Raw genomic sequence first — 25,000 nt, 5'->3', positions numbered from 1 at the left:
TCCGAAACGACTGTGGCACCTCCGTGGATTTCTGTGGGTTAAAGGTGGAGGTGGAGGAGGCGGGAGGGGAAGGGGGCTCTGTGACGGTTGCCAATCCGCACAGTTGTTTGTCTTTTGTGATCGTCGCTGCCACGAAACAAAACGGCAGTTGGAGCTGGCGAGGAGGATCTGGCAGATAGGGAAAGGTTCTGGCAACAGGTGTTCGTGATCTGTTGTTTGGCGAACAGACATCAACTGCCAAGATCAAACGGTTGAGCGCGGTGGAATGACGCTATAAATATTCTTTCCCAGCAATACAACAACCTACCAACACTGTAGCTCCACCGCCACTTTTTGTCAGGGATGAAAACAGTCATTTTCAGAAACGGCACGTCTCGCGAAGAGAGTTTCTGTGTTGTTATTCTACGCCGGCTGGACGCCTTGTTGCGGGGGACGGCGGTCACCTCGCAAAACAACCCCACAGCTGTCCCGCCATGTCCGGTTCTTCTCTCCACCGCCCCATCTCATTACGGCCCGGGCCGAGCCTGCCGCCATCTGCTCCCGGGCTTTAATTAGCATACTGCCCTAACTGAGAGAGCCTTTGAGGGCCATTCCCCCAGGAAACCGCAGCCGGATGGTTGAATGTATGTGTGTGTGTGTGTGGCTGCGCAAGTTCATAAATTAATAGAAGCATTTTAACCGGAGAGTGGCTACCGCCGCATGCGCGCCGGTCAGGTACGCAGGCTGATGGAGCGATCAGTCTGTTCGGCTGATTTATTTGTTTGGCGTCTAATGGCAAATTCACATTAAATCCTCCGCCGGCGTGACAGACAACGTGAAAGGAAGGTCGGTACCAGAAAAACACGGGCGATCATTTAATTATTTAGACGCCGCATCTGCATGGCCACGCCGACACCCGGATCGTCCCTCGATTTAATGTCGTCAACACGGGAGAAAAACGAGTCTCCTCGCTTCTCCGGAGCGCTCGTTCAGGGTGGACAGAGTACATTACGGGGCATTTGCACGGTGCTGTCATTAGCGAGGTGTTGGGAGGGTTAACAGATGTAAAAGGGCAGACTGTGACCAATTCTGACACCATTTACCCCCCTCCCCGGCGCCCTCTCCCCCGTAATCGCTCAAACTGTACATGTGGCGGCTCGGCTCGGGTTCCGGAACGAGGCGTGATGAAACGGGAGCGTCACGCACCGAGACGGATGGCTCCCTCAGCCGGCCAACAATCGGGCTGGAGCGAAACGGCGCTCGTTTCCCGGCCTCAGCGTTTGCTCGTGCGTCGTAGGGCCCCCGTCCAGTGAAATTCCCGCAGCGTAATCGTATTTATTCAGATTGGTCATACTCAGGTCTCTGCATGGCGATTAACGGTCGAAATGTTCTCGGAGGGAAATGCTGGATGGAAGTGGTAATGATGAAGGGGTTCATTTTTAACTACAAACCGTATCATAAAACATGCTTTCCAACAAATTGATTTTGTCAATTTAACCCTAACCAAAAAAGTAAGGGACATTTTTTAACATTTTATACAAATAATTACAATAATTAACAACACCAGTGAAAAAAAAAAAAGAAAATATGTAATGTAAAAATGTTCCTTTAATCATTTGTTTAAAACATGCATTCTTTATGACAGTAGCAAATTTCTGGAAAGCTTAAGCGTTGTTTACGCGTTGCTATGCCAACAACCGATTCCTGTTGAAAATGACTGTCGGCTGTCAGGGCAACGTTTCCACCTTCTCAGCGGATCTGCCGCCCCATTGTCGACAGAGCCGCTGTCCACCAGTGGGTCGCGGTGTTTTCACTTGGTTATGGCGCCTACCAATCAATTGTGTACAGGGCATTACACTATATTACAGCCATAATGACCTTAAAAACAATATGAAAATTCAAGGACAAAAAAAAAAAAAAAAAAAAAGAAGAAGAAACCTGCATATTTCTGCATAAGCTTCAACCCTTATGCAAAGGAAGAAGCTTCTCTGTTTTCTGTTGCTCATTTTGCAACAGTCTGTCATCAAGCTCATTTTACCAGAGAAATAGGATGTTCGGCCTGTAACCAGGAAGTGTACAGTTGCACCAGCTGATATATACATGCACAGTACATCCTCACTGCCTGATCTTACTGGGGTTTTTTTTGGGTTTTTTTACCAACGATGTTGCTTGTTATTTAATTTGTTTATGAACAAATATCTCTACCACTGACAGCTTCCACCCCGCTTGGTTGGGACCGGGCTTACATTTGCCATCTTTATTACCTCCAGCGGGGATTATATTCAGATTGAATAAATGACGAATGATGTTAATAATGCAGCATGAACATTAATAAACGCACACGTCACAGAAGTAAAACTCTGGCCGCAACTACCTCCACATTTCTGGTTTTTTTTATTGGCTTGGGGAAGTCCCCATTTCCCTTTACAGGCTCGCTCGGTCCCATTTGTGTGGCAAACTTTGGTTATTGCTCCCACTCTGAGCGGCCACATCACTTATCGATGAAGGAGAGGGAGCGACAAAAGAAGAGAAGTTCTCCCTTGTGCCGAAGTGGTGTGTCGGTTCGCCGAGGACGGAGGTCGGTTCCACCGCTGCTGCTTAAGCTCGATGTTCCGCCCGCCGCCCCCCGTTGTGGCAGAAATGAGCCTGCCGTCCAGAGAGGAGTGCGAGGCGTGGACTCCGGTGCAAGTGGCCTTCTTCATGCACCAGGTCAGAAGCGAGGAGCGGGCGAGAGAAAATGGAAATAAAATTAAAATCAACAGCAGATACTGAAATTCAGATTTGATTTCTCCATTCTTAGGTACTTCTACCTGTATGCACTAGTTAGATATAGTGTAAAACAAGCGAGAAAGCTACGTGTTAATCATGTCGGAAGATGAATTTTGAGTTGATTTGCATTTGATTTAGATTCTTCCAACCTTCGATACTTGCACCTCTAGACACCCTGTGTATTTACAGTATATAGACTTACTTTAGCTCTAATTTAAAAATCAACAAATTCTTAGGATTAGAGCTATTTCAGAAGAAAACAAAACTTGTAATTGAGGTCACTTAAAGGTTAAAGTATGTGAAAACCATTTAATGAAATCATGTTTTTGTTGTACGCTGCACTCAGATGCAAATGCCAGAATGTGCCGCGACGGTGGGCAGATACAGAATCGACGGACGGAGATTGTTGGTGAGTTCCTGACTTTAAGTTCACCTGAATCTTTCCAGTAAATACAATTACCAAAAGCAATCACTGTCACATGTGTTGATAAAACGTCGGGTATTAAAATGTGTCCAACGCCAATTTGTTATTGTGGGGACATCAAATGCGGCAAATCCGCCTGAGAAATTGTTGTTGTGGGACCAGGATAATTAAATGGCGGACCATTGTATTTGCCATTGTTGCTGAAAACAGAGAAATATTACTGTTGTTTTTGCCCCTGAAAGAGAATTTTGGTTGTGTTGGGCTTGTTACTTTACTTGTTATTTCTCCTTGCCAACATGAATTTGTTACACTACTTGTTATATAACTTTTCCGTTACAGCCCACAAAATTGGTAACTGCGTCTTTGCTCCTCAGAATTCAGACTTGGCATGACACCTCTGTGTGAATGTCAGGGTGATCGCCGGTAAGCGCCGCGAAGGCTTCAACTACTGACGCTACCAGTGCACATGTAGTAAAACGTGATCGGTCTTCAACGCTCACCTCGTGTAGTTGCAGCGCGGTAGCAGACGGACAAATATTGTAATAATCCATGATCCATGTAATGAGTCATTTCCCAAAGCGTTTTCTCCGTCCATGTTTGTTTATACTCGCTCCTACGTGCCGACAACGTAAAGCACCGTGACGTAAAATATTGCCGTAAAGCGGTTCTGCCGCTGATTTGCGTCATAGCTTAGGGGCAGGACCTTGGCCCTTTCTCAATCTGCGTTCTTGTCTGCACTTGTGTTCTTGTGGACTTGTGAAACGTCATCAGTCGCAGCCCAAGTACTGTTCCAATTCAAAGTCTGCATCAAGCCAAGTCCAGTCCAAATGCCCGGATGTGGACTTGCTCCGCCCATTTTATTGAGGATGCATCGATGGTGACTTGTGTGGACTTGGGACAGCCAAGTATCCCGGAATGCGGTTTCGCAGAATGACCGTCCTGCGTCCTCCCGTCCCCCCGTCCCCGGGAGTCTGTACTCCCGAGTCGAACTTGCCAAGTCTGAACTACCAAGTCCGCAAGTCCGGACTTTGCGTACTTGGTATTGAGAAACGGCTTGCATTAAAGCAGATATGAGACCAAATGATAACAAAATGAAAGGAATGAAAATTAATCAACAAAAGTAAGGTTGTTACAAGTTATTTTTTGGGGGGCAACTGAAATATTATTACTAAAATTGTATTAGTAATTTGTTACACTACTCGTTACTGGGAAAAGTAATGTTATTACAATGCGTTACTGCCCAGCACTGGTTTTAACCCATCACTAAACCAGACAAACAATATATAACAATTTGTAAAATGTGGACTAGTGGAGAACCTCTGAGACTGTACTGTGATGAAAGGCTGTAGAAATAAACTGGTCTAAACCAAACATGTTTCTATAAACTGAGACAGTATTATCAGAATCCCTTCAGAGTACGAAAATACTTCTATTTCACAATTATTGTAGTGCAGCATTAAAAAATAAAAAATCCAAAATTGAGCTCCCAAGATGGTTGGGTATGTAAATACTGTGTTCTGCTGATGTGGAAGTAAGTGTAAATATGCGAGCTCGTGCTCACACACTTTGCCTCTTCATGACCTGCGCTGATTGGATTGAGTTTGAAGGAGCAGAGTGCGAGAAACAGAGCGTACGCCGTTGGTCTTTCTGTCTCTCTCTGAAGTGTCATCCACGTTGCGCGATTTCTTTCAATCGACAATGAAAAGGTTGAGAAGTGCACGCTTAAAGGGGATGCACTGCGCTTTTCTTTATTGTCTGTCATGTATATAATGTTACGACGTGGGATGTTCATGTTCGACGTGGCCGACGTGACCAGAATAAAGGAGGTAAACTAATGACAAAGTAATCGCTGTGAGCAAAACGCTGAGGCTCCCGACCGCCCTGAACGGTCGGTTATCATGGGTTTTCTTCTACTCTCTGCACGAGCTGACGCCAGCTCGTCACGGATTTCTTTATATGCTCATCTGCGCCATCCCATCTGCTGTGCGTTTTTGTTGAAGATGTATTCATTTATTTAATTGTATTTTTGGACATTTATATGACACAAAGAATCCCCGCGTCTGAGAGCCCCAGTGCGTCGCGGTGCCTGTGACGGATGTCGCAACTAACTTTTAAATGAGGCCTTGTAGATCTAATATGAGTGGAGATTCAGCAACCGGATTGCTTATTTCTCACCTCAAATTTGGTCAGAAACGGATTTTGGTGGCCTGATAAGGTGAAATCAGTGGAAGTCATGGAGTAAATAGACCGAAACCCAGAAGCCACACTCAAAAGCTCACAGAACCCCCAACTTATGCTCAAACTTCATTGGCTCACAGAACTAGGGGCCTCAGGAGAGTGGCTCCTCCCATTTAAATAATATGTCAGAAACCCAATGGATTTGGACGCATCTAAGAATGGCTCCAACCCATAATCTGAGTTGTATTTTCCAAAAAAAATCTTAAAAAACACGTTTTGGGGACCTCAGAGACCTATATTAACTTGTGTAAAACAAGAGCATAATAGGTCCTCTTTGACAACTGAAATTTGCAGACGTTCGTTCTGTCTCTTCTGTGCACACGCGTAACAACTCCTGTCTTTGAGGGCACAAGTCTAAAGACGGAGGACAGACGGACAGAGTTTTGTGGAACTCTAACACTCGCAAGAATGTATCTTCGCGCGAGATTCTCACGAGAGGCGAGATGTCTCGCCATATTTTGACGGCGACCACTGTGGTTGTTTGTGCAGGGAACTTGCAGTGCTGACATCACACACTAATCACACGCTAACAAGTTGCCAGAATTCCACAAGTCGCTCCTCCATTTCAGCAGTCAACACTTGCCCACTTGCCGCTTTAATTTGGCTTCAGCTTCGTGCAGGCACACAATCTCATTGGCTGTTGAAAATTGCCGTTGTGATTTAAAGCCCTTACATGTTTGATTGAATTGTGACCTGGCCCATTGGGATCTTTCTCTCACACATACATATCGAAGACAGTGACTGTGACTTCCCCGGACTACCTCTGACGCCGCCCCAGTTCAAATCGTTGCCAAATTGGCCTCGAAAATCGCGTAATGTGGCCCTAGCCGAGACAGAGAAGGTCAAGGTCAATCCGGAGTGACTGTTGCGATGGATTACAGTATATAAGGGGAAAATTTGGCCTTATTTTTACATCATTGGGAGTCGACCCAAGTACTTGATGTAAGGATATTTCAAAATAATCCAGTATAGAGAAAACAGGACCGAAATAACATGCGAGCGACCGCCCTCATTGTACTACGTAATGCAGCTGCCAATACTGGCTTAAATTGAAAAGATTCTGATTCCAGTCACAATAAGGTTTAGATTTAAAAAAATCCGGAGTTTTCCTTTAGAATCGTAAAAAAAGTGGAAGATGCAGATCGGGAAGGAGGAAACCATTTTATCATCTTTTGAGAGTGAGATCAGGAAAACCAAATTTGAGCCTCAGTGTCTGGGTTCAAAGCGCCGCGTTGACAGCAACTGAAGGGTCTTTCTGCGCGACAGAGCATCTCAGTATTCTTCAACAACATCCTGCGTTTGGACCTCAAGGGCACGCAACAAGAGAATTTGAATCTGATTTTCGATTTTTCTCTCTTGAAGGGTCTATTAAATTCACAGTTGGGCGAGAATAGGGATATGGGGAAATGCTCAGTATGAATTTCATTCCTATCAATTTAACTGGATATAAAGATCAGAGTTTGCATGCCTGTGTACCCATCAGCCAGTGAGGTAAACATTTCCATGGTAACAGCAAGCTCCACCAATCAGAGACAGCACTGTAACACTTTGGATTATGGGTAATGTAGTCACAAACAAAACCGTTTTTCTTCAAACGAGGTTGGTATCATACAGACTTGTGGCTTCGACAGGAGCAAAAACAAATTATTATATACATTGCGTCATGTTTACTCAATTATTTGTAAGTGTTAAAAACTCTAACATTATCTTTAATCCTAGAAACTACAAAAACTACAATTCTGCACCATTTTGTTTCTCCATCTCGATGCACTTAACTCATGGGCAAAGTAGTTGAATTATTAAAAAGATGACAATGAAAGACATTTATTGGGGGAAAACGACATGCAACGACATGCCATTAGGGGTTAATTTGATTGGGGAGTTAACCTGCATTGTCAGAACTGACATGTAATTTGCAATTTCCCTGAATTGGTAAGGCCATTTTAAGTGGCGGTATTGACACTACCACCCGTCTAAAAGTCCAGAGCTGCCCAAAACAGCTGACTTTATTTTGGTAGCCCTTTTAACTGCTGAAATATAGGGCTCCAAAGGTGACCTCTGGTGGGGTTCAAAGGTCAATATCTCAGTTTAGGTTTCAGGGAAATTTCTCAAAGTTACGTGCCGTATTTCCTCAAATATAAACCGGTCGTCAAATAAAAACCGGGGCCTCTCATTAATTCCGGGTGCGTGCTCTACACAACCCTTTTATTATTTGCCAACCAACCCCCCACCACCTCTGATCGGACAGTGTTTGTTGTTTTTATTGTAGATGCATTTAATTTATTCCATTACTCCATCATCCCTAGCAGATCGCTTCTTGGGGCAAATGCCCCGCTCGGAGTGCTCTCGCTCTCCAGTGCTCCGAGCAGGAAGTGGTGCTTTCAAGGCAAGCCCAGAAAACCAATTCCCCCGTCGGCTACAACCACAAGTTCGATTTTTAGGTAATTTACAAGCTCTCTCTTTTTTCACCATAAATGTGTTTGCACGGCACGGCACTCAGACGGAAGTTTGATTTAAAATTCAAACAAAAATATGATGAAATATACTTTTATACTTTTATTAAACAGAGGGAATTAGATATAAAAGCCTGCCTCTAATATACGCCTGCTTCCAATAAAGGAAGTAGACGTATTTTCCTAACACTTGGTCCAATTTTCACAACCCTCTTTTCCCAAGTCCAGTACTCTCTACTGAAGCTACTATCACTTGTTGCATGCAGATGGCCTGATGGGGGCGCTATACTATAAAAAAAAAAAATCATGAACATAGTCATCATTTCTAGACCGTGTCTCTGATTTTTAAGACAACCAACTTTAAGATATTTGTGGCTGGAGGTTCTATTGGCTCAAGCAAGATGAAGCCGATTGGATGAAGTCGGTTCCATCAAATCACACTTTTCACACGGTCATACCTCACATCCTGTTTGTGCTGTGATCACGATATCAGTGTCAAGTGATCCAGCTTCTCATGGCCACTTTGCCAAAAAAAACATTGATTTCCAGGGGGCAGTTTGTCAGATATTTAGAATTGTATTTCCCCCTCGGCCCTTTGTCCAATTTCAACCAAACCGGCCTATTTAGATTCTTTGAACCTTTATTGTTCAAAGTCATCAAAAGAGTTTCCCTAATTCCAAACAATATGGTCGCCACAGACAGAAACGTATATCCAAAAACGCCTCAAAGACAGGAAGTGTGAACCGATGTGAACCAAACATGCTTTTTTAGACTCGGCACGCTATTTTACATTCGGTTTGGGTCACACGGGTCAAGTCATGTGACAGCCAGAGGTCATAGAGCACACAAAAACGCATGCATCAATCCCTTTCTCATAGACTAACGGCCACATTCTCAAACAAGAGAATCACTTGCACCTTTTGCTCTCTGGTCCAACTTCTCCAGCAATGCATCGCCGCCTCGCTGGAGGTCCAGGCTTGACGCCCACTCAATGCTGCTAGCAGCTTTATTTTAATTTACGTTTGTCCGTGAAAGCACTAATTCATCAAATGTTGGTCTTTGTGGTGACCTTTTTAAAAGTACTTTCAATCGTAGCGAGTGAGAGCAACACTCTACTTTTCGATTCGTAATTCACTGACCCTGAGATGCTCCCGTTTTAGGTGCGATATCAGAGCAGTATTTAATAAGCACCAGGGATTTTAATAAGCTCCACATTAATTTTCTATTCAGCGCTCTCCCTGTCTGGCCGGCTGGCTCTTTTCCACCAAAATATGGTCAATGGGGATTTTAGCCAAAATCAATCAAAGTGATTTATGTTGCAGGGGTTTGGCTTTGATGTCTAAATTGCCAGGGAAGCCCCCCCCCCCCCCCCCCCCCCCCCCCCCCCCCCAAAAAAAATAAAAAATAAAATAATAAAATACATAGGGCTCGGGATTGATTGATCCCATTGCTGCTGTTGCAACCGATACACACAGACCTGAGCTCTGTTGGGCTCAGGGTACGGTGGGACGCAAATATCGAACCAGAATATTTCACCGTAGCCCCACTGTAGCCATAACCCCCCCGTGGCTCAGCAGCCTTTTGGATTCAGAGCCAGAAGGCGCCGCTTCGATTCAGTTGTACAGATTTGTTTCAGTAAGTTGGTATTTCTTTTCATTTCTTGGGTGTGTTTGTAGAGAGACGGGGGATTACTCAAATCTGCATTTTGTGACGGCCCAAGGCCTGAAGCTGTTGCTGTGTGGAACTCGCCTCTTTGTTATGCTCCCCAACGAGCTGGGCATGACAATTTGCTGCAGTGAAATAGAGATATCTATTTGCTATCTCTCTGAAAATCCATTACCAAATAATGGACACACTAAGTTCAAAAACAATATTTTGAAAGTGTAATTTTGTCAAGTCGTCACAGTGAGGTCAAGATCACTTTCCAGGGAGACCTGAGATTAAATGATATATAATAATGAAAAAAATGTTGAATAATAATTATAATGAAATATGTGATACCTCGAATTATGGCCGTGGAATAGCCAGCTATCATCAATACAACAACTTTCCCTCCTGTTCTCTCACTTGACCTAAAAGTCATGGATTACCACTTTAACCAAGTCGCACAACACACACGTACAAAGTAAAACAATTAAAAGTGTGGTTAAAAATATCGGTAATTAAAATGTTCTGATGTCAGTATTCCTTGGAGTTCATCCTGGTAATTAGGTGAGTCTTGTGCCCAAAAAAACTGTGTTTGTTCAAGCAACTTTAAAAACGCTTCACTCCTGTGATCTCGTTATGATGATTAGTGTTGATCGTGATTAAAGATGAAGGAAATTCTGACAGGTTTGGTCGCAAAGTCCAGATTCCCTCTCAGACAAATCCACACGTTGCCGTGGCGCTACAACAGACCGCCTCTCCCCAGCGCGATGACGTTGGCTTCTGTTCTTTCTACATACGGCCAAATTAGTGTGAGCCCTGTGATAGACTGACAGAGTCACAGGATCAACTTACATGTGCTTACATTTGTAAAATCGATATTTTGCGATGTTGTCAACTTGAAATTGAGAAGTTAAGCTGCACAATAAAACCTCCAAAATTGTGGTTTAACATAGAGGGTTTTCTTGAAGTTCATTCAATGACTCCAATGCAATATTTTTTTTCCAGTGAGAGCCAATATTGTGTGAAGTGTTGCTGTTGTATAGGAAGACTTGACCTCATGACAAAAATTATAAAAAACATTTTTTTAAAGATTGTGCCCGTGTTTCACCGACCACGTGCCACCCAAGTGGCGTGTCCAGGGACTGCCGGCACAGAGACACAAAGGACGGGGTTGTAGACCCTAGTTTATAGTAGAGAGTTGGCCAGTTGTAATTGGCCAGCAGCAGATAGACATGTTTCATGACACGGGCTCCTCTCTCCTGAGTGTGTGTGGGGATGGGGGTTTTAACCTGTTGCTCAATGAGCAACAGGTAGGCAGCCACTCTGATCCCAATCATCGCGATCCAGGTGAGGTGTGGCTGCTCAAACCACCCCATCCCCACACCACAATGGTAAAGAAATGCGATGCGTTTTGGGTGAAAAGTCAAGTCTAGTGTCTTTACAAAAAAAAAAGAAACAGGAATAGGGTTCTATTCAAATATATGACACAAAGACTACGTTTACTCACTTCTCGACTTCACCTCTGACTTCATCAACGTGACACAAAGGGCAATATTTGGAGGGAAAAAGGGATATTTTGAGTGGAGCGCAAAATTGTCAAAGCTTTCCGTCTCTCCCTACAAATCCTAACAAATGGAAAAATAAAAGTCGGCATCTCCAGAAAGATCATCTTGACATCCCATGAAATTGTTAAGGTCCAACATAAAGCTGGGAGGTGAATCCCCTCCACCCCACCACCACCCCAAATTCATTCATTCATTCGATACACTTCAGGGTCAAAATGAGCTTTACTTAGCATACGATGATAGTTCCCAACCGCCATCGTCTTTGCTTCAATTCCGACATTCCTGGACCACACTCAGCCGCCCCGGCGTGTGCTCCCATCTGGATGTGGTTGCTAGGTTACGGGGCTCAGACATCGCATACTCACAAGTGTGTGAGTAAGGCACCGGGGGGAGAGTGACGGGCCCTCAGTATGGAGGGCTGATGAAGGGTCTGGTCGTCCACATTTTTAGCTCCTTCAGTTTCCATCTGCTCACAAAATAAAGCACGATTCAAGCAAGCGCGCGCGCACACACACACACACACACACACACACACACACACACACACACACACACACACACACACACTCTTTCTTTCAATTAGTGAATGATGACACCTCAGGGAGCTAGGTTCAGGTTTTTAAAATATTACATCCAATCGTCAGTAGTCATACATTTATTCAATTAGGGACGACAACTTCAAGTTAAAGTAGATATTTTTTTTTTTTCTTTTTTTTTTTTGTTAAAGAGGAGCGGTGCTGAATATGAAGGAGATCTTTTCGGGCGTCAAGCAGTCGTATCTTATTCGAACAAGGCACGGACGCTCCCCATAAATAATTCAACGTGGCAAGGTGCCTGTGTCGGCCACCGGGGCAAACTATTTGATATTTTATTCAGTGTCAAAAAGCCTGATTTCACACAGGTGATCAAGCCCCGCGTCTCAGCCGTAGGTGAGGAGGCTGGTCTACAGCGATGCCACTCGCTGATTGAAAAAGTTGAAATAGAAATGACACGTTCAGGGCACGTTCAGGGCTTTAATTCTAATGATGACCCCTCACTGTTGCTCTATACTCCTGGGATTGTCGGTGCTCAGTTCTGAAAAAGGTTGAAGTGTGATGAAGAGCATGCTTTCTGATACTGAAGCCATTTTGTTGCACTCCACTATCTGCGACTGGTAATTCAGGGGAGCGTCGCCGTGCTGGACCTCAGGGGAAATGTGCGGATACAGAACCGATGCTTACATCCCGTTTAATCATCACAACTCATTAACTCCATGAGGTCCGTCGCTGAGTAACTGTTGGGGCGTTTGAACACGGATCCTCGGCATTTCATCACAACCTTAAAAAAGGAAGAAAAAATAACAGGAGAGGGAAAAGATAAAGTAGCGACCTAAAGCAATGAATTATGAATAAAAAGGGGAATACATAATTTAACAGGAATTGCCGCATATTTTATGGTGATCATTTTTCTTTCGTTTACAAACCAGTTGTCTCAATGCGAAACAGGCACAATAATGTAGTCGAAATGACGAAGCAGCTTGCAGAGCAAAACCACGTTCATACACACACAGAGCAATCAGTATAACTATATAACTATATCTATGGCTATAACATAGCATACAAATATATTAAATGTTCTATAGATACAGGATTCATGCCTTTAATTCTCGGACACAACATTCTCTTAATAAAAAAAAAAAAAAAAAAGAAGTTGAATGTAATTTTTGCATGCAAACCTGAACATGCACGCTCACCACTTACACTTTGACACGGCGTGAACGCGTTGTGTCCTTTCAGTGGGATGCTGCCCTCGAGTGGCGGAACAAAGCCATCGCATCAACATTGTAGTGGAACGGATACTTGGAGGGCTTCTCACCCACTTTATTTCTTCACAATATTTATCTATTTGTTTTTGTTGCATATGTTTGTTAATTTTTTTCCTAATGATGACAATGATAAATATAGCTGCAGGAAGCAGGACACAGGGTCCGGTTTAGTCATGTTGGGTACGTATTACAGGTTTTCTAGGTTCCAAGGTTCCGTAACCCGAGGTTGCCGCATCTGCGCTCTGGGATTAAACGCAGGGACATTTGGAGAGGACCGACGGAGGCTCTCCGACTGTGTCGGACCGGATGTCACTGAAAATCACGGATTCTTTCTTCAATCGCTCTCCTTTAGCGGGAATGGGGGCCGCACCGGTCTCGGGTTGGGGGGAGAGAGAGAGAACGAGAGAGAGAGAGAAAACGAGAGAGGGAGAGAGAGAGAGAGAGAGAGAGAGAGAGAGAGAGAGAACGAGAGAAAAAGAGAGAGGGAGAAAGAGAGAGAGGGAGAAAGAGAGAGAGAGAGAGAGAGAGAGAGCGAGCAGAGGAAGCGCCAGTGCCGCCGCTGTAAGATTGGCTGTTCAAGTCACCTGGTTGTTTCTCTGCTCTGTACGATTGGCAGTTCGTGTCGCATGTTTCGTAAAAGGCAGCACGATTTCCAGCCTTCTGCGCGTCCTTTAAACGTAACAGCGGCTCAAGTTGTCTGTCTGGGTGTCGCACTCGCACGTTGACCTCCAAGAGACGAAGCTTGGACTTATATAACTTTGGATGAGGATGTCACAAAGCGGCCCGCTCCTGAAAGGAAGGAAATTACGACAGTTTATCACTAATTTCTGCTCCAAATGTACACCGATATTGATCAAATTTGAACAACAAGATGTCTGGAACATCCCACTTCCAACGAGGCCTCAACCGTGTGTGCGTACTGCAGTTGCTGTGTTCCAGATACTTTTAGCCCGAAAAATGCAAAGAAGATTAAAATGTATAGAAATCTGAGCAAAAACAATACTAATAAGTATAATAATAATAATAATGATAATAATATTTATTTGTATTGCACCTTTCAAACAATATTTGCAGCTCAAAGTGTTTGAAAGTTTTCTGAAGTGAAGTGTCACTATTGACGTCTATGCATGTTTTATCTTCACAGAGACTTTTTGACGGCGACTTGCGAAAGTTCAGTCTTATCCACCAACCGTAAGGACCTGTTTCCATTCCTCACACCCTGAACTGCTGCTTTCCTCGCCTCCTTCCTTCCTTATTATTTTCCTTCTTCCTTTCTTCCATCCTTCCTTAATTCCTTCATTATTAGCCTTCGCTTGTATTTATGATATGAACACATTATTCATAAAACTAGAGCCTTCTGAAATCAAGTTCTTCAATATACTGTATGTTGCTGAAATATGTGTGTGTGTGTGTGTGTGTGTGTGTGTGTGTGTGTGTGTGTGTGTGTGCGTGGGTGCGTGCGTGCACGCCTGTCTGTGGCATTGTTTGACTATTCTTTTGTGAGAGACTTATTTATTGGAAAGCGTTTCTTTTTTATCTGTACATTCATGACTTCCTGTTTTTCATGAAGCTGCAAGCAAGAAGTTTAAGGAATGTTCTGCAGAGTCTTCACTTAAGTGACACATGCAATATTGAGGCACATCCTGTATTTATCAAGCATTGAGATTTAGTTGAGAATGAGTTTGATTGAGAATGTAGTTTGTACATGGGCACTTTGAGATCATTTGGAAAATGCAAAATACGTTTTTAAATACGTTCTCAATAATAATTATTATATAATAATAACATTCAATTTTACACCAATATTTTTTTTTTCCTCTTGTTCACCTTCTTGTTGTTATTCTTCTCATTATTATTATTATTATGATTATTATTATGCTTGTTATTGTTATCATTATTACTGATAATAATGATTATCATAATAATCATAAAAAATATAGCTGCAGGCAGCAATACACACGGCCCAGTTTAGTAATGTTGGGTGCGTTTTACAGTTTCCCGGGTTCACTGAAGCACAGCACGATTTTCACGAACCTTCCTGTCTTGAAAAACAACCGTGCATGTAAATGTTTTGCAGTAAACCAGAACTTCTCATTGTTTGAACTCACAGTGTTGTCTGTGGAAACAGAGCTGCACTCCTAGTGATGGGTGGCCATTTGGGGCCTGTGTGGACACTGCGTGATCGGTGAGGTTAATCTGCCCGCTACAGGAAAACAAACTGAGAGTATTAAGGTTTTTTATTCTGCAGAATAAAGCGAAAGATGCAGCCATGCTTCAAATCAGTGTTCTGATCAGTCTGCCCCTGCTTCTGACGAAGAGCGTTTTACATAACGATGAAAGGTTGTGTGCCATTGATCAGGTGTCATTTACAAGATTATGGCCCCTCAATCATATCCTCGGTTGTTTCCCTCATACAGTGATTTAACAGTCAAAACTCCGGTCAATGATACAATCTTACTGGGCCATAAAACAAACCACAATGCTCTGTGAATCCCCTGGGGTTATCCTTATCTCCACACAAGGTTGAGTGAAGATGGAATGTGATCTAGTCTTTATAATACAGTGCAGCACTGTCTGAAAGAACAGTCTCTTCATTTAAGCTGCTGAGAGACTCATTAAACCCCCAGGCAATGTGTTTTAAAAGCTACGTAACATACAAAAAATGGCTATGGTCCTTTATAGAACAAGTCAAACATCATTTAAAGAGCTTATCATCTGCATTTTTCTCTTACAGGCCGTGTCAGGCACATAATTTATTTGTTGAGTTTAATACTTGGATTACATTTTCAGTATGTTACGTTTTTCCATGAAATACGAAAAACGTTGTGGTATCTCTGTTAGTAATTACCATTGCACAGCTTCTATTTTTCCGACGCCTCGCCGGATCTTGAACATATCACTCAGTCACACATTGCAGTGTTTTCAAGTGGACGCGGTGACAAATTTCTAAGGAAGAATTTTTTCATTCACACATCAACCGTGTTCGAAGCTTATGCTGAGGTATGTGTTCCAGACAGTTATAGCCGGGTTGGACATATTTCGGCGTGAAATGCATTTGCTCGTCTCTGTAATATCAATCTACAAACCCCAATTCCAATGAAGTTGGGATGCTGTGTAAAGCGAAAATAAAAACAAAATACAATGATTTTCAAATCCTTTTCAACCTACATTCAATTGGATACACTACACAGACAAGATATTTAATGTTCAAACTAATGAACTTTTTGTTTTTTTTGCAAATATTCACTCATTTTGAATTTGATGCCTGCAACACGTCCCAAAAAAGCTGGGACAGGGGCAACAAAACACTGGGAAAGTTGAGGAATGCTCAAAAAACACCTGTTGGGAACATTCCACAGGTGAACAGGTTAATTGGAAACAGGTGAGTGTCATGACTGGGTATAAAAGGAGCATCCCCGAAAGGCTCAGTCGTTCAAGGATGCGGCGAGGTTCACCACTTTGTGAACAACTGCGTGAGCAAATAGTCCAACAGTTTGAGAACAGTGTTTGCAAGGAATGTAGGGATTTCATCATCTACAGTCCATAGTATCATCAAAAGATTCAGAGAATCTGGAGAAATCTCTGCACGTAAGCGGCAAGGCCTTACAACCAACATTGAATGCCGGTGACCTTCGATCCCTCAGGCGGCACTGCATTAAAAACCAACATCATTCTGTAAAGGATATCACTCAGGAACACTCTGGAAAACCATTGTCGGTTAACACAGTTCATCCCTACATCTACAAGTGCAAGTTATAACTCTACCATGCAAAGCGAAAGCCATATATCAACTACATCCAGAAACGCCGCCGGCTTCTCTGGGCCCGGGCTCATCTGAGATGGGCTGACGCAAAGTGGAAAAGTGTGCTGTGGTCTGACGAGTCCACATTTCAAATTGTTTTTGGAAATCCTGCCTGCCTGCATTCCAGACCTGTCTCCCATTGAAAATGTGCTGCGCATCATGAAGCGCAAAATACGACAACGGAGACCCCAGACTGTTGAGTGACTGAAGTCGTACATCAAGCAAGAATGGGAAAGAATTCCACCTACAAAGCATCAACAATTAGTGTCCTCAGTTCCCAAATGCTTATTAAGTGATGTAACACAGTGGTAAACATGCCCCTGTCCCAGCTTTTTTGGAACGTGTTGCAGGCATCAAATTCAAAATGAGTGAATATTTGGAAAAAAAACAGTTTATCAGTTTGAACATTAAATATCTTGTCTTTGTATTGTATTCAATTGAATATAGGTTAAAAAAGGATTTGCAAATCATTGAATTCTGTTTTTATTTACATTTTACACAACGTCCCAACCTCATTGGAATTGGGGTTTGTAAATTTGGTCGTTTTTTTTTTTGCTAATATCTGCTCCGTATGTGAATCGATTTGGATCAAACTTCCACCACGAGGTGTTTGTGACAGCGCGGTTCAAACAAGACTTCAACCGTGTTCGTGAATTATGCCGAAGTTGGTGGATTTTGGATTTTAGAGAAAAACATTTTTTACCACTTTCAATAAAATGGAGAACAAAATGGTGAATGTCGAGGGCCTCCTTTCAGCTCACCGTGACTCATGAGCGGTCAATATGTAGACGGCGGCGTCCACGGCGCGTCTAGCTCCCATCATTTCACGGATGGCTGATCTGTGTGGCTGCTACACACTCAGCATTTCCTTTTTGGGTCATCCTCGACTCTTCAACGTGGAGGGGAGGACGTTCCAAGACTCTCGCCGTGACCTCACCCCTTCACCAAACTCACGTCAGGACACATTGACTCATTACAGTCTTTTTTGCTTCATGACATTGTTTTTTATGTCTCACAAATTCTTGGTGTGGGTAATGCTCCTTCTTCTTTTTTGTTCCTGGAAAACGTATTTGATAAGATACGATAATAAGGTAAGGTAATGTTATACGTCATAATTCACATTAAGGTCTATAAGCAACTAAGACTGAGGCGGAATCAGAATGGGTTTTTTTTTTTCTTGTTTTTTTTCTTTTTTAATTAAGAAAATATATCAATCAAATATCAATATCTAAATCTTAGCAATGTCCTTACAGCATGTGAGGTCCGGACTCCAAGATTGAGAACTTATGTTTTAGGACGTAGCAGAGACAGTAAGGCAGGGAAGTGGAATTTTTATTGTTGATATACTGTATATTGTTTTCATTCGATCAGTTCTTACTCTCACAGATTGTGGATTTGGGCAGAATAGGGTTTGGTTTCAAGGTTGACAGAGTCTGGAGAGGCCACCAGGACATGTTAAGAAAGACATTTGTTAAAAGTGCGGTCAGTACATGCATTTGTGTGTGCGTATGTGTGTGTGTGTGTGTGTGTGTGTGTGTGTGTGTGTGCGTGCGTGCACGGCAGTGGAAAGGAGAAGTGATCTTTCTTGCAGGAGCGTTTGCTGAGCCCCCGCCCATCTATAGCAAAGCAGCGACTTAATACAAAGAAATTGCATTTGACAGCGAGCTGCCAATATATATTTTCAAGAGCAATGCTGCAGAGAAATGTTACATGACAACATTTGGATCGGTTATCGGTGAACATGGAAACATTCAGTAAACTTTCCGCCCCTACCACTGCAAGATTTCGGTAAGCACTTTACAATGTTATTTTGCTGTCACCGGCACAAAACAGAGGCTTTTTCTTTTAAATGTTCACGTTGAAACGTTCTTGCAATCGATGTTTTACAATAATCCCAAGATGGACATACAAGTCAGAGGAATTAATGACTGTACTTAATTCCTTTTTTATAAAAAAAATATATATATTCTGCACTTACTCAATTTTACCCAGTTTTGGAGACTTTCAACTGTTTTACCCCATTGCATTTCAAAGCCAATGTCGATACGTTTTACTGTAATGCAGCCCAAAAACAAACAAAGGTGCAGGAGGAACTTTGTGAAGCACTGGGCACGGGAGATATCATATTTTTACAATGTGGTGCTTTTACCGTGGTCATTTTGCGTCGGGGGCGTTTGCAACTTTTCCTGAGGTTGAAGGTTGTGAGTGGGAGGGAGCCACGTCGGAGGAGCCGCCGGTTGCACAAACGTGAGTTGTGACGCCGGATAATGTCGTTTTTCCCCCTTACCCAGGCAGCTTCAGAAAATTGTCCAGGACATCAGGAAGAGCGACGACAGCCTGCTCAACAAGCTGAGGAGGTCGGTTCACGGCTCGCACGTTTGAGGAGGAGGCCCAAATCTGGAGGCTTTGACTCAAACTCCCCCCTATTCCCCCCCCCACCACCACCACCCCCATACACCACACCATTTGTGCGTAGGTATCGCGGCGCGATTCCGCTTTCATAACCGCTGGAAATAAACAACGCCTAAACGCTAAAAATAGCCATCTAAAGACCCAACAGATGGCTGTTTTCTCCCTTTCCTTTCGTGAAATGAAAGTCTTTGGGGCTCACGGTGGCGCTGAATGTCAAATGCGCCACGGAGGCCTGCTCTGGTGATTCAAATTGGTTTAAATCGCAACGATCCATCCAAACGTTATGTTATTTACACACGTTTCGCCGAGAAAGGTTTGCTCAATTAACACTATTCACGTTTTTATTTCGCATAAAAGCTTTGTCTCGGGATGACGACTGCGTCAAATCCTTTCTTCCCACTGACCAGTGCGATATGTCCTCCGTCCCCTTCAGACTCAGGGGGCAGGCGGTTCCCAGTGTCCCTGCCAGGGATTATCCAGGTAAACCTTTCCAGACCTCCCAATATCACACATTGTGAATGAAGCCTCAAATGAATACTTTTCTCTGTGTGTAGATTTTCAATTACCCATGAACAATTCATTAAATGCCACATTGCGTCGCAGATTGTGTATTGGTTGACGACGGTATGTCAAATCTTTAAAATAATGCATCATTTGAATCCGTTTTTCTTTTCTAATTTGAAGTGGAACACAATGTCACAAAAGTACGTACCGTATATTATGTGTTCAAAAATCGTTTTTTTTTTGTTTTTTTTTTCCCAATTAACAAACCATAGTTTATGTTATATGGTAACCAACCTTCTATCATTCTCTGCTAAAAATGTATTGCAGTGATTAAGTCAATATTGTCTTCCTCCCGAAAAAAAAAGTATATTATCAATTCTCAATTTAGGTGAAAATATTGCACTCGTCCAAAAATATAAGAAAGAACTGGAAATTGTATAAAGTATACAGTAATGTATATAGTATTTTATCAATTGGTTGCTTGAGAGAACTGATTTCAAAGGTCTACTGCCCAATTCCCACATGGGAATATATATATTTTTTGTCTTGGGAAAACAGAATTTTAAGCCTTGAAACAAAATGACTTTTTTTTTTTTCTGATAGATATTTTTTTTCGAATGGAATGAAACAAGGAGACTTATTCTACCGAGTCCACGTGATGTGAAGTTATCCCCAGACAAAACGATTTTATTTCTAAATACGACATTTCATAAATAACTTTGGAATAACATTTATATTTTTATCAACGAACATTTATTTATTAATTGTATACATTGATGATTGACTTTTTGGGGAGCATTAACCTTTTTTTCCACACTAGTGCAAAACCTTAAGCGTAATGTTGACTTATAGTATAGAGCATGAAGCTGCACCCTTTTTAAAGTGTGTATGTCAGATACAACCACCTCACTTTGTTTTGTTTCCAGGTGATGATGAGGCCGAAGAATGGTCTGAGGCAGAATATGTAAGCAATAGGCCTCCATGAACTTATGCTTGGCTCGATATCAATATCAAAGTACCATAACAGTCATGTCATAACACACACTTTGTGAAACGGAGCAAAACTCACTACGGTTTCCAGCGATCCAGATGTTTATTACAAAATGTGTCAAGTTACTACAAAATGAAGGTGTTATTAGATAACGCGTGAGCCTTACAAGGGCTTCGAAACAATCAACATCATTTGGAAGATAGAGAGCGGCTGACTGCCACGTGCAATGCTCCACAGGAGGAGCAGGATGACAGCTACGAGCCTCCGCCCAGTCACAGAGTCTTCAGCCCGCCGTCCTCGGCTGCGTTTCCCGGGGGGGAATATGTCGGTCAGTACCGTACCCCCCACCGAAAGCACTGTCTGAACTAACAAACTGTGGGGGAGCTCATCATCTTTTATTTGAATTTCATTATAATTTGTGCTTTCATCAAGCATCCTTTTTTTTTGTTGTTGTTGTTTTTTTGGCTTCACAGATGAACCCGCGGAATAAATTCGCCGAGGAGAGGAGCAACCAAAGGAGCATCGTGTTGGGTTCCGGAGTTTGTCATTACGCAAATATTGACAGCTTGCTTCTGCTTCCCTTTCGCAGACAGCTGCCGGAACAGGCCCGACCACCAACCCAGGAAGCCCCAGCGCACGGCCAAGGCCGCCAAACCGCTTCCCGCCGAACCCAGCCAGGTGTCCAGCGATGACGTGAGAGCCACTTGGATTCACGACTCGGTTTCTTAGTAGAGGGGTCTTTATTTGTCACACAACACACCACATGCTTTGGATGGTGGCCGGTGAAATGGTTCCTCTGCATACAACCCATCCTGGCTTGTCCTTCCTCCCGGGCCACAGCCAGGAGCAGTGGGCAGCATACGTGGACGCGCCTGGGGACCAGGTGATAAGTGTCGATGATGTGTGCATGTTTTAGAGGGGGGTCCTTACTAATGTGGGGTGGAGGAAACCCCATGTGAGCATGGGGAGAACATGCAAACTCCACACAGAAAGGCTCCTATTTGGGAGATATCCCGCCGGAGCATGGTGCCAACAGCGCCTCAGGCGGGAACTGAACCCAGGACCTTCTTGCTGTGAGGCAGCAGTGCAATGCACTGCGCCACTGTGCAGACCTTCAAAAGTCAGACATCACACATTTCGAGACTTTTCTTCCACACCCGACAGGGTTTATCAGCACAGGGGTCGCAGGTGATCACACGCACTTTGGTATTTTATCACACGCCGAGGTTTAAGATGATATCCAAAAACCGGGCTGATTCTCTCAAGAGTCCCAGACTGGTCTGGAGATGATCAGACGAGAGATTTCCTCCAATGAGCGTCAGGGGCAGGAATGCTACCCACTGTAAATGATCGATAGCTGGAATGTGTCGGAAACATCGTCATGGAGGCCTATCAGCTCGTCAAGTACTCAGCACTATTTGAAGAAGGGTGCTCGGCGAGCCTCATGGTCCACAGTGCGCCCTTTGCCCGACGTCCCTGCCCGGTCGCTTTCAATTGATAACACGGCCAATCCACTCAGTCTATCTAGTCCCATTGTGCTCCTCAGATCGTTTTTAATCAGTTTTAGTTTGGAGAATGAGCGCTCGGCAGTCGCGGCTTCTGGCGGCAAGAGCCAGAAGCTGTTGACAAGGGATCGCTGGTGACGGACAGATCTTTTTTTTTTTGGCGGTGGTTGACGACGCAGCACGCATCACATACATTTGGAGGCGATTCCCTCGTATGTACGCATGTCGTAACGCGAGTGCGCGAATAAAACAAGTGATTACGCAACACCACATTTCAAAATCATTTCATTCATTGAATGGTTTTATTTGAGTCATGACTCAAATTGTCAGTTTACTACCAACCGTGGCCGCAATTCCTATGTGACTTAGGTGGTATATATACAATTGAGTGCTCTGAAGTTATGTTAATGTTTTGAAGGTGACATCCTATCAGTGCTCAAACTAATTATTATGTTAATACCAGTATATGTTATGGGCCCAGCCGGCATGCCAAGAGGCCGCGCCGTCTGGGCCGGGCCGGGCCAGCCCATAGTAGGGCGGCCCTTCTGGCATTTGCCCAAGTGACAGATGGCCAATCCGTCACTGTTGGCATTACATGACATTGGTCCCGAAGGGGAACTTGCGATTTTGCATGTGTAAAATATAAAAAACAGGTAAAGCTACAGCTGAAATAGCATTTTACCAGGTTTTGTCTGCTAGTAAATTGGTCTGAGCTTAGTAAGGACAGTCCGTAAACGATTTCATTCTAATTTGTTTTACAGGAGGATTACATCATTCCAGAGGACGGTAACAATGGCAATTATATAGAACCTACAGAGAACCCATCACCTTGTAAGATTTGAAAGATTTTCATTTTAGCAATCAGTATTTTAACTTCTTTAATCTTCTTTTTTTTTTTACTTTTTATAGAAGAAAGACGGAATATTACCATTTACTAAACTGAGCGTAGACAAAAACAAAATGAAAGTAGTGACAATGCAATTCCAAGGGCAGCTGATATTACAATATTGGTTTTGGGAAAATTCTATGTTTGATACCTCAGCTTCGAGAAAAGATTTGATGTGATATCATTCATTGTTGGTTCCCTTTGTCACCGTTTGTCTTAGAAACAGTTTAAAGGAAGATATTTTCAAACTAGGAATAACCACAAGGAGGGCTTTTCTCTAACTCTGACCTTGGTTCTGTTTTAGATTTATATGAAGCTCCCGGAGAAGAGGTAGGTCCAGAGGTTGACTATAACAATTTCTTATATAACTGTAAAAAATAAACACTAATGGTCGTTTATGAGGGAATGGGTGTTCAGTCACATTCTATCATTTCTTAAAGCAGAATTCTCTTCAAGCGAGCAGGTCAGTTTCACAGTGAATCATACCTTTTTATTTTGAATTTCTTTTTTTCCACTCGTGATTCTTGTAAGTACAACGTCGCATACAATACCATATCATAGCAACTGCCCTTTCTTTTCTCTCCTATGGTCACATTTTAGGTTTAGCTCTACAGTCGAATCGCAGCCACCCAGAGTCAGTCCCAGGTAGGATTACCTCTGACCTATGTTGAATACAGACACTTTAAGACACTTATTTTGTGCGTCAAATATACTGTCTCTGAGGTATAAATTGTGTCTATTTTGAATAGTAAACCCACAAGTAATATCAGATTTTTGTTATTTCTTTATCTATTACTTGACTAACATTGGTATTTATTTTCAGAGTAAATATCAGAAAATATCCTATTGTAAGTACAATCCAACAAAGCTGGATTAACTTTAATTCCGTTTTACCATGGTGCACCTATTTGTAGTAAGCGTATTGACCTCTACTCTATGTGATGTTTTATTATTAAGGCCCAGGAGCCAACGGGGGAGGATGAATATGAGCTTTGCGACTCAGATGAGCGTAAGTATCAAACCAAAATAATGACTTATTGGAATATTTTGGTGTAAAATAAGCAGCCACAAACAGCAGTGCAGTCAAATTACCATTTATCTACAGTAGTGACTGGTGAAATGGAAGCTGCTTCTAGAGGTCGCCCAGATAAAATGAGAAACAGCAATCTCATTGAATCAACAACAAAAAAAATCCCTGTTCATTCCAAATAGTGGCAAAATAGCTGCAAACAACACATATTTAATCAATTTATGTATGTCCAAATTTAGAAAGTGAGCAGGGCTCTCCACCAGAAGCACCAAAGCCATCGTCCAGAGAGTAAGTACTGTAACTCTAGCAACCAGCTTCGTCTGGCCAAGAGTTAGTTCACTGAGCTCTACATTATTTTATATAATGTCTTTATTTTTAGGGAGCAATCAAGACCGGTTTTAAGAACGGTAGGAAATGACAGAAAAAAACAGTGGGAAAAAAACTATATATATATATATATATATATATACAGTGTATGATTTCAATCAGTGTTTCTATAAAAAATGTTTTGTGTGACTATTATTACAGAAGCCACTGGTTAAACACATAGGATTTGAAAGTAAGTGTTGCACATGTACATATTTACCGTATATTTGTAGACGAATCCATGCTTATGCTATGCTATTTGTTTTTCTAAAATCATGTATGTGTGTCCATATTTGATTGTCATTGTAAACGCAGTCTGTGTGGAACTCCGCAGGCAAGACGCTGCCCACGCCGCACAGAGCCCAGGCTCCACCTCCCAAAGCCTTCACAGCCGACTTCAAGCGGCTCAAGTAAGAAACGCATGAAATTCAGGCCTATGCAATCAGCCTGTTTTTTTGTTTGTTTTACATTTTCAGGGCCATCAGAGGCAGGGATATTGAAGACCATAGAACATAAAAATATATTTTGCATAACCTGAAATGTATAGAGCAATATATACATAACATTTGACCAGTGAAACCTATACAGTTTGTTTGTTTTGCTGCAGGATTCCTATGCCACAGTT

At 42.8% G+C, this 25,000-nt stretch overlaps 1 protein-coding gene across 1 annotated transcript in view; it reads left to right on the top strand.

Annotated features, from left to right (window-relative positions):
- Positions 1 to 2,619: 2,619 nt before the first annotated feature.
- The window catches only part of blnk (B cell linker), a gene marked incomplete at its 5' end in the record, with an annotated part of 24,875 nt that continues 2,494 nt past the window's right edge, over positions 2,620 to 25,000 (top strand). The window contains 11 exons of the mRNA XM_080017032.1: positions 2,620 to 2,688; positions 14,024 to 14,070; positions 18,973 to 19,038; positions 19,527 to 19,573; positions 20,524 to 20,561; positions 20,826 to 20,916; positions 21,178 to 21,281; positions 22,855 to 22,924; positions 23,284 to 23,354; positions 23,937 to 23,988; positions 24,710 to 24,785. Coding sequence (XP_079873158.1) covers positions 2,620 to 2,688; positions 14,024 to 14,070; positions 18,973 to 19,038; positions 19,527 to 19,573; positions 20,524 to 20,561; positions 20,826 to 20,916; positions 21,178 to 21,281; positions 22,855 to 22,924; positions 23,284 to 23,354; positions 23,937 to 23,988; positions 24,710 to 24,785 — 731 coding nt within the window. The remainder of the gene's footprint in view (positions 2,689 to 14,023; positions 14,071 to 18,972; positions 19,039 to 19,526; positions 19,574 to 20,523; positions 20,562 to 20,825; positions 20,917 to 21,177; positions 21,282 to 22,854; positions 22,925 to 23,283; positions 23,355 to 23,936; positions 23,989 to 24,709; positions 24,786 to 25,000) is intronic.

This window comes from Zeus faber (genome assembly GCF_960531495.2).
Source record: "Zeus faber genome assembly, chromosome: 16".
Taxonomy (NCBI): Eukaryota; Metazoa; Chordata; class Actinopteri; order Zeiformes; family Zeidae; genus Zeus; species Zeus faber.
Note: the sequence above shows the minus strand (reverse complement) of the source record. Positions and strands in the feature narration are given on the sequence as shown.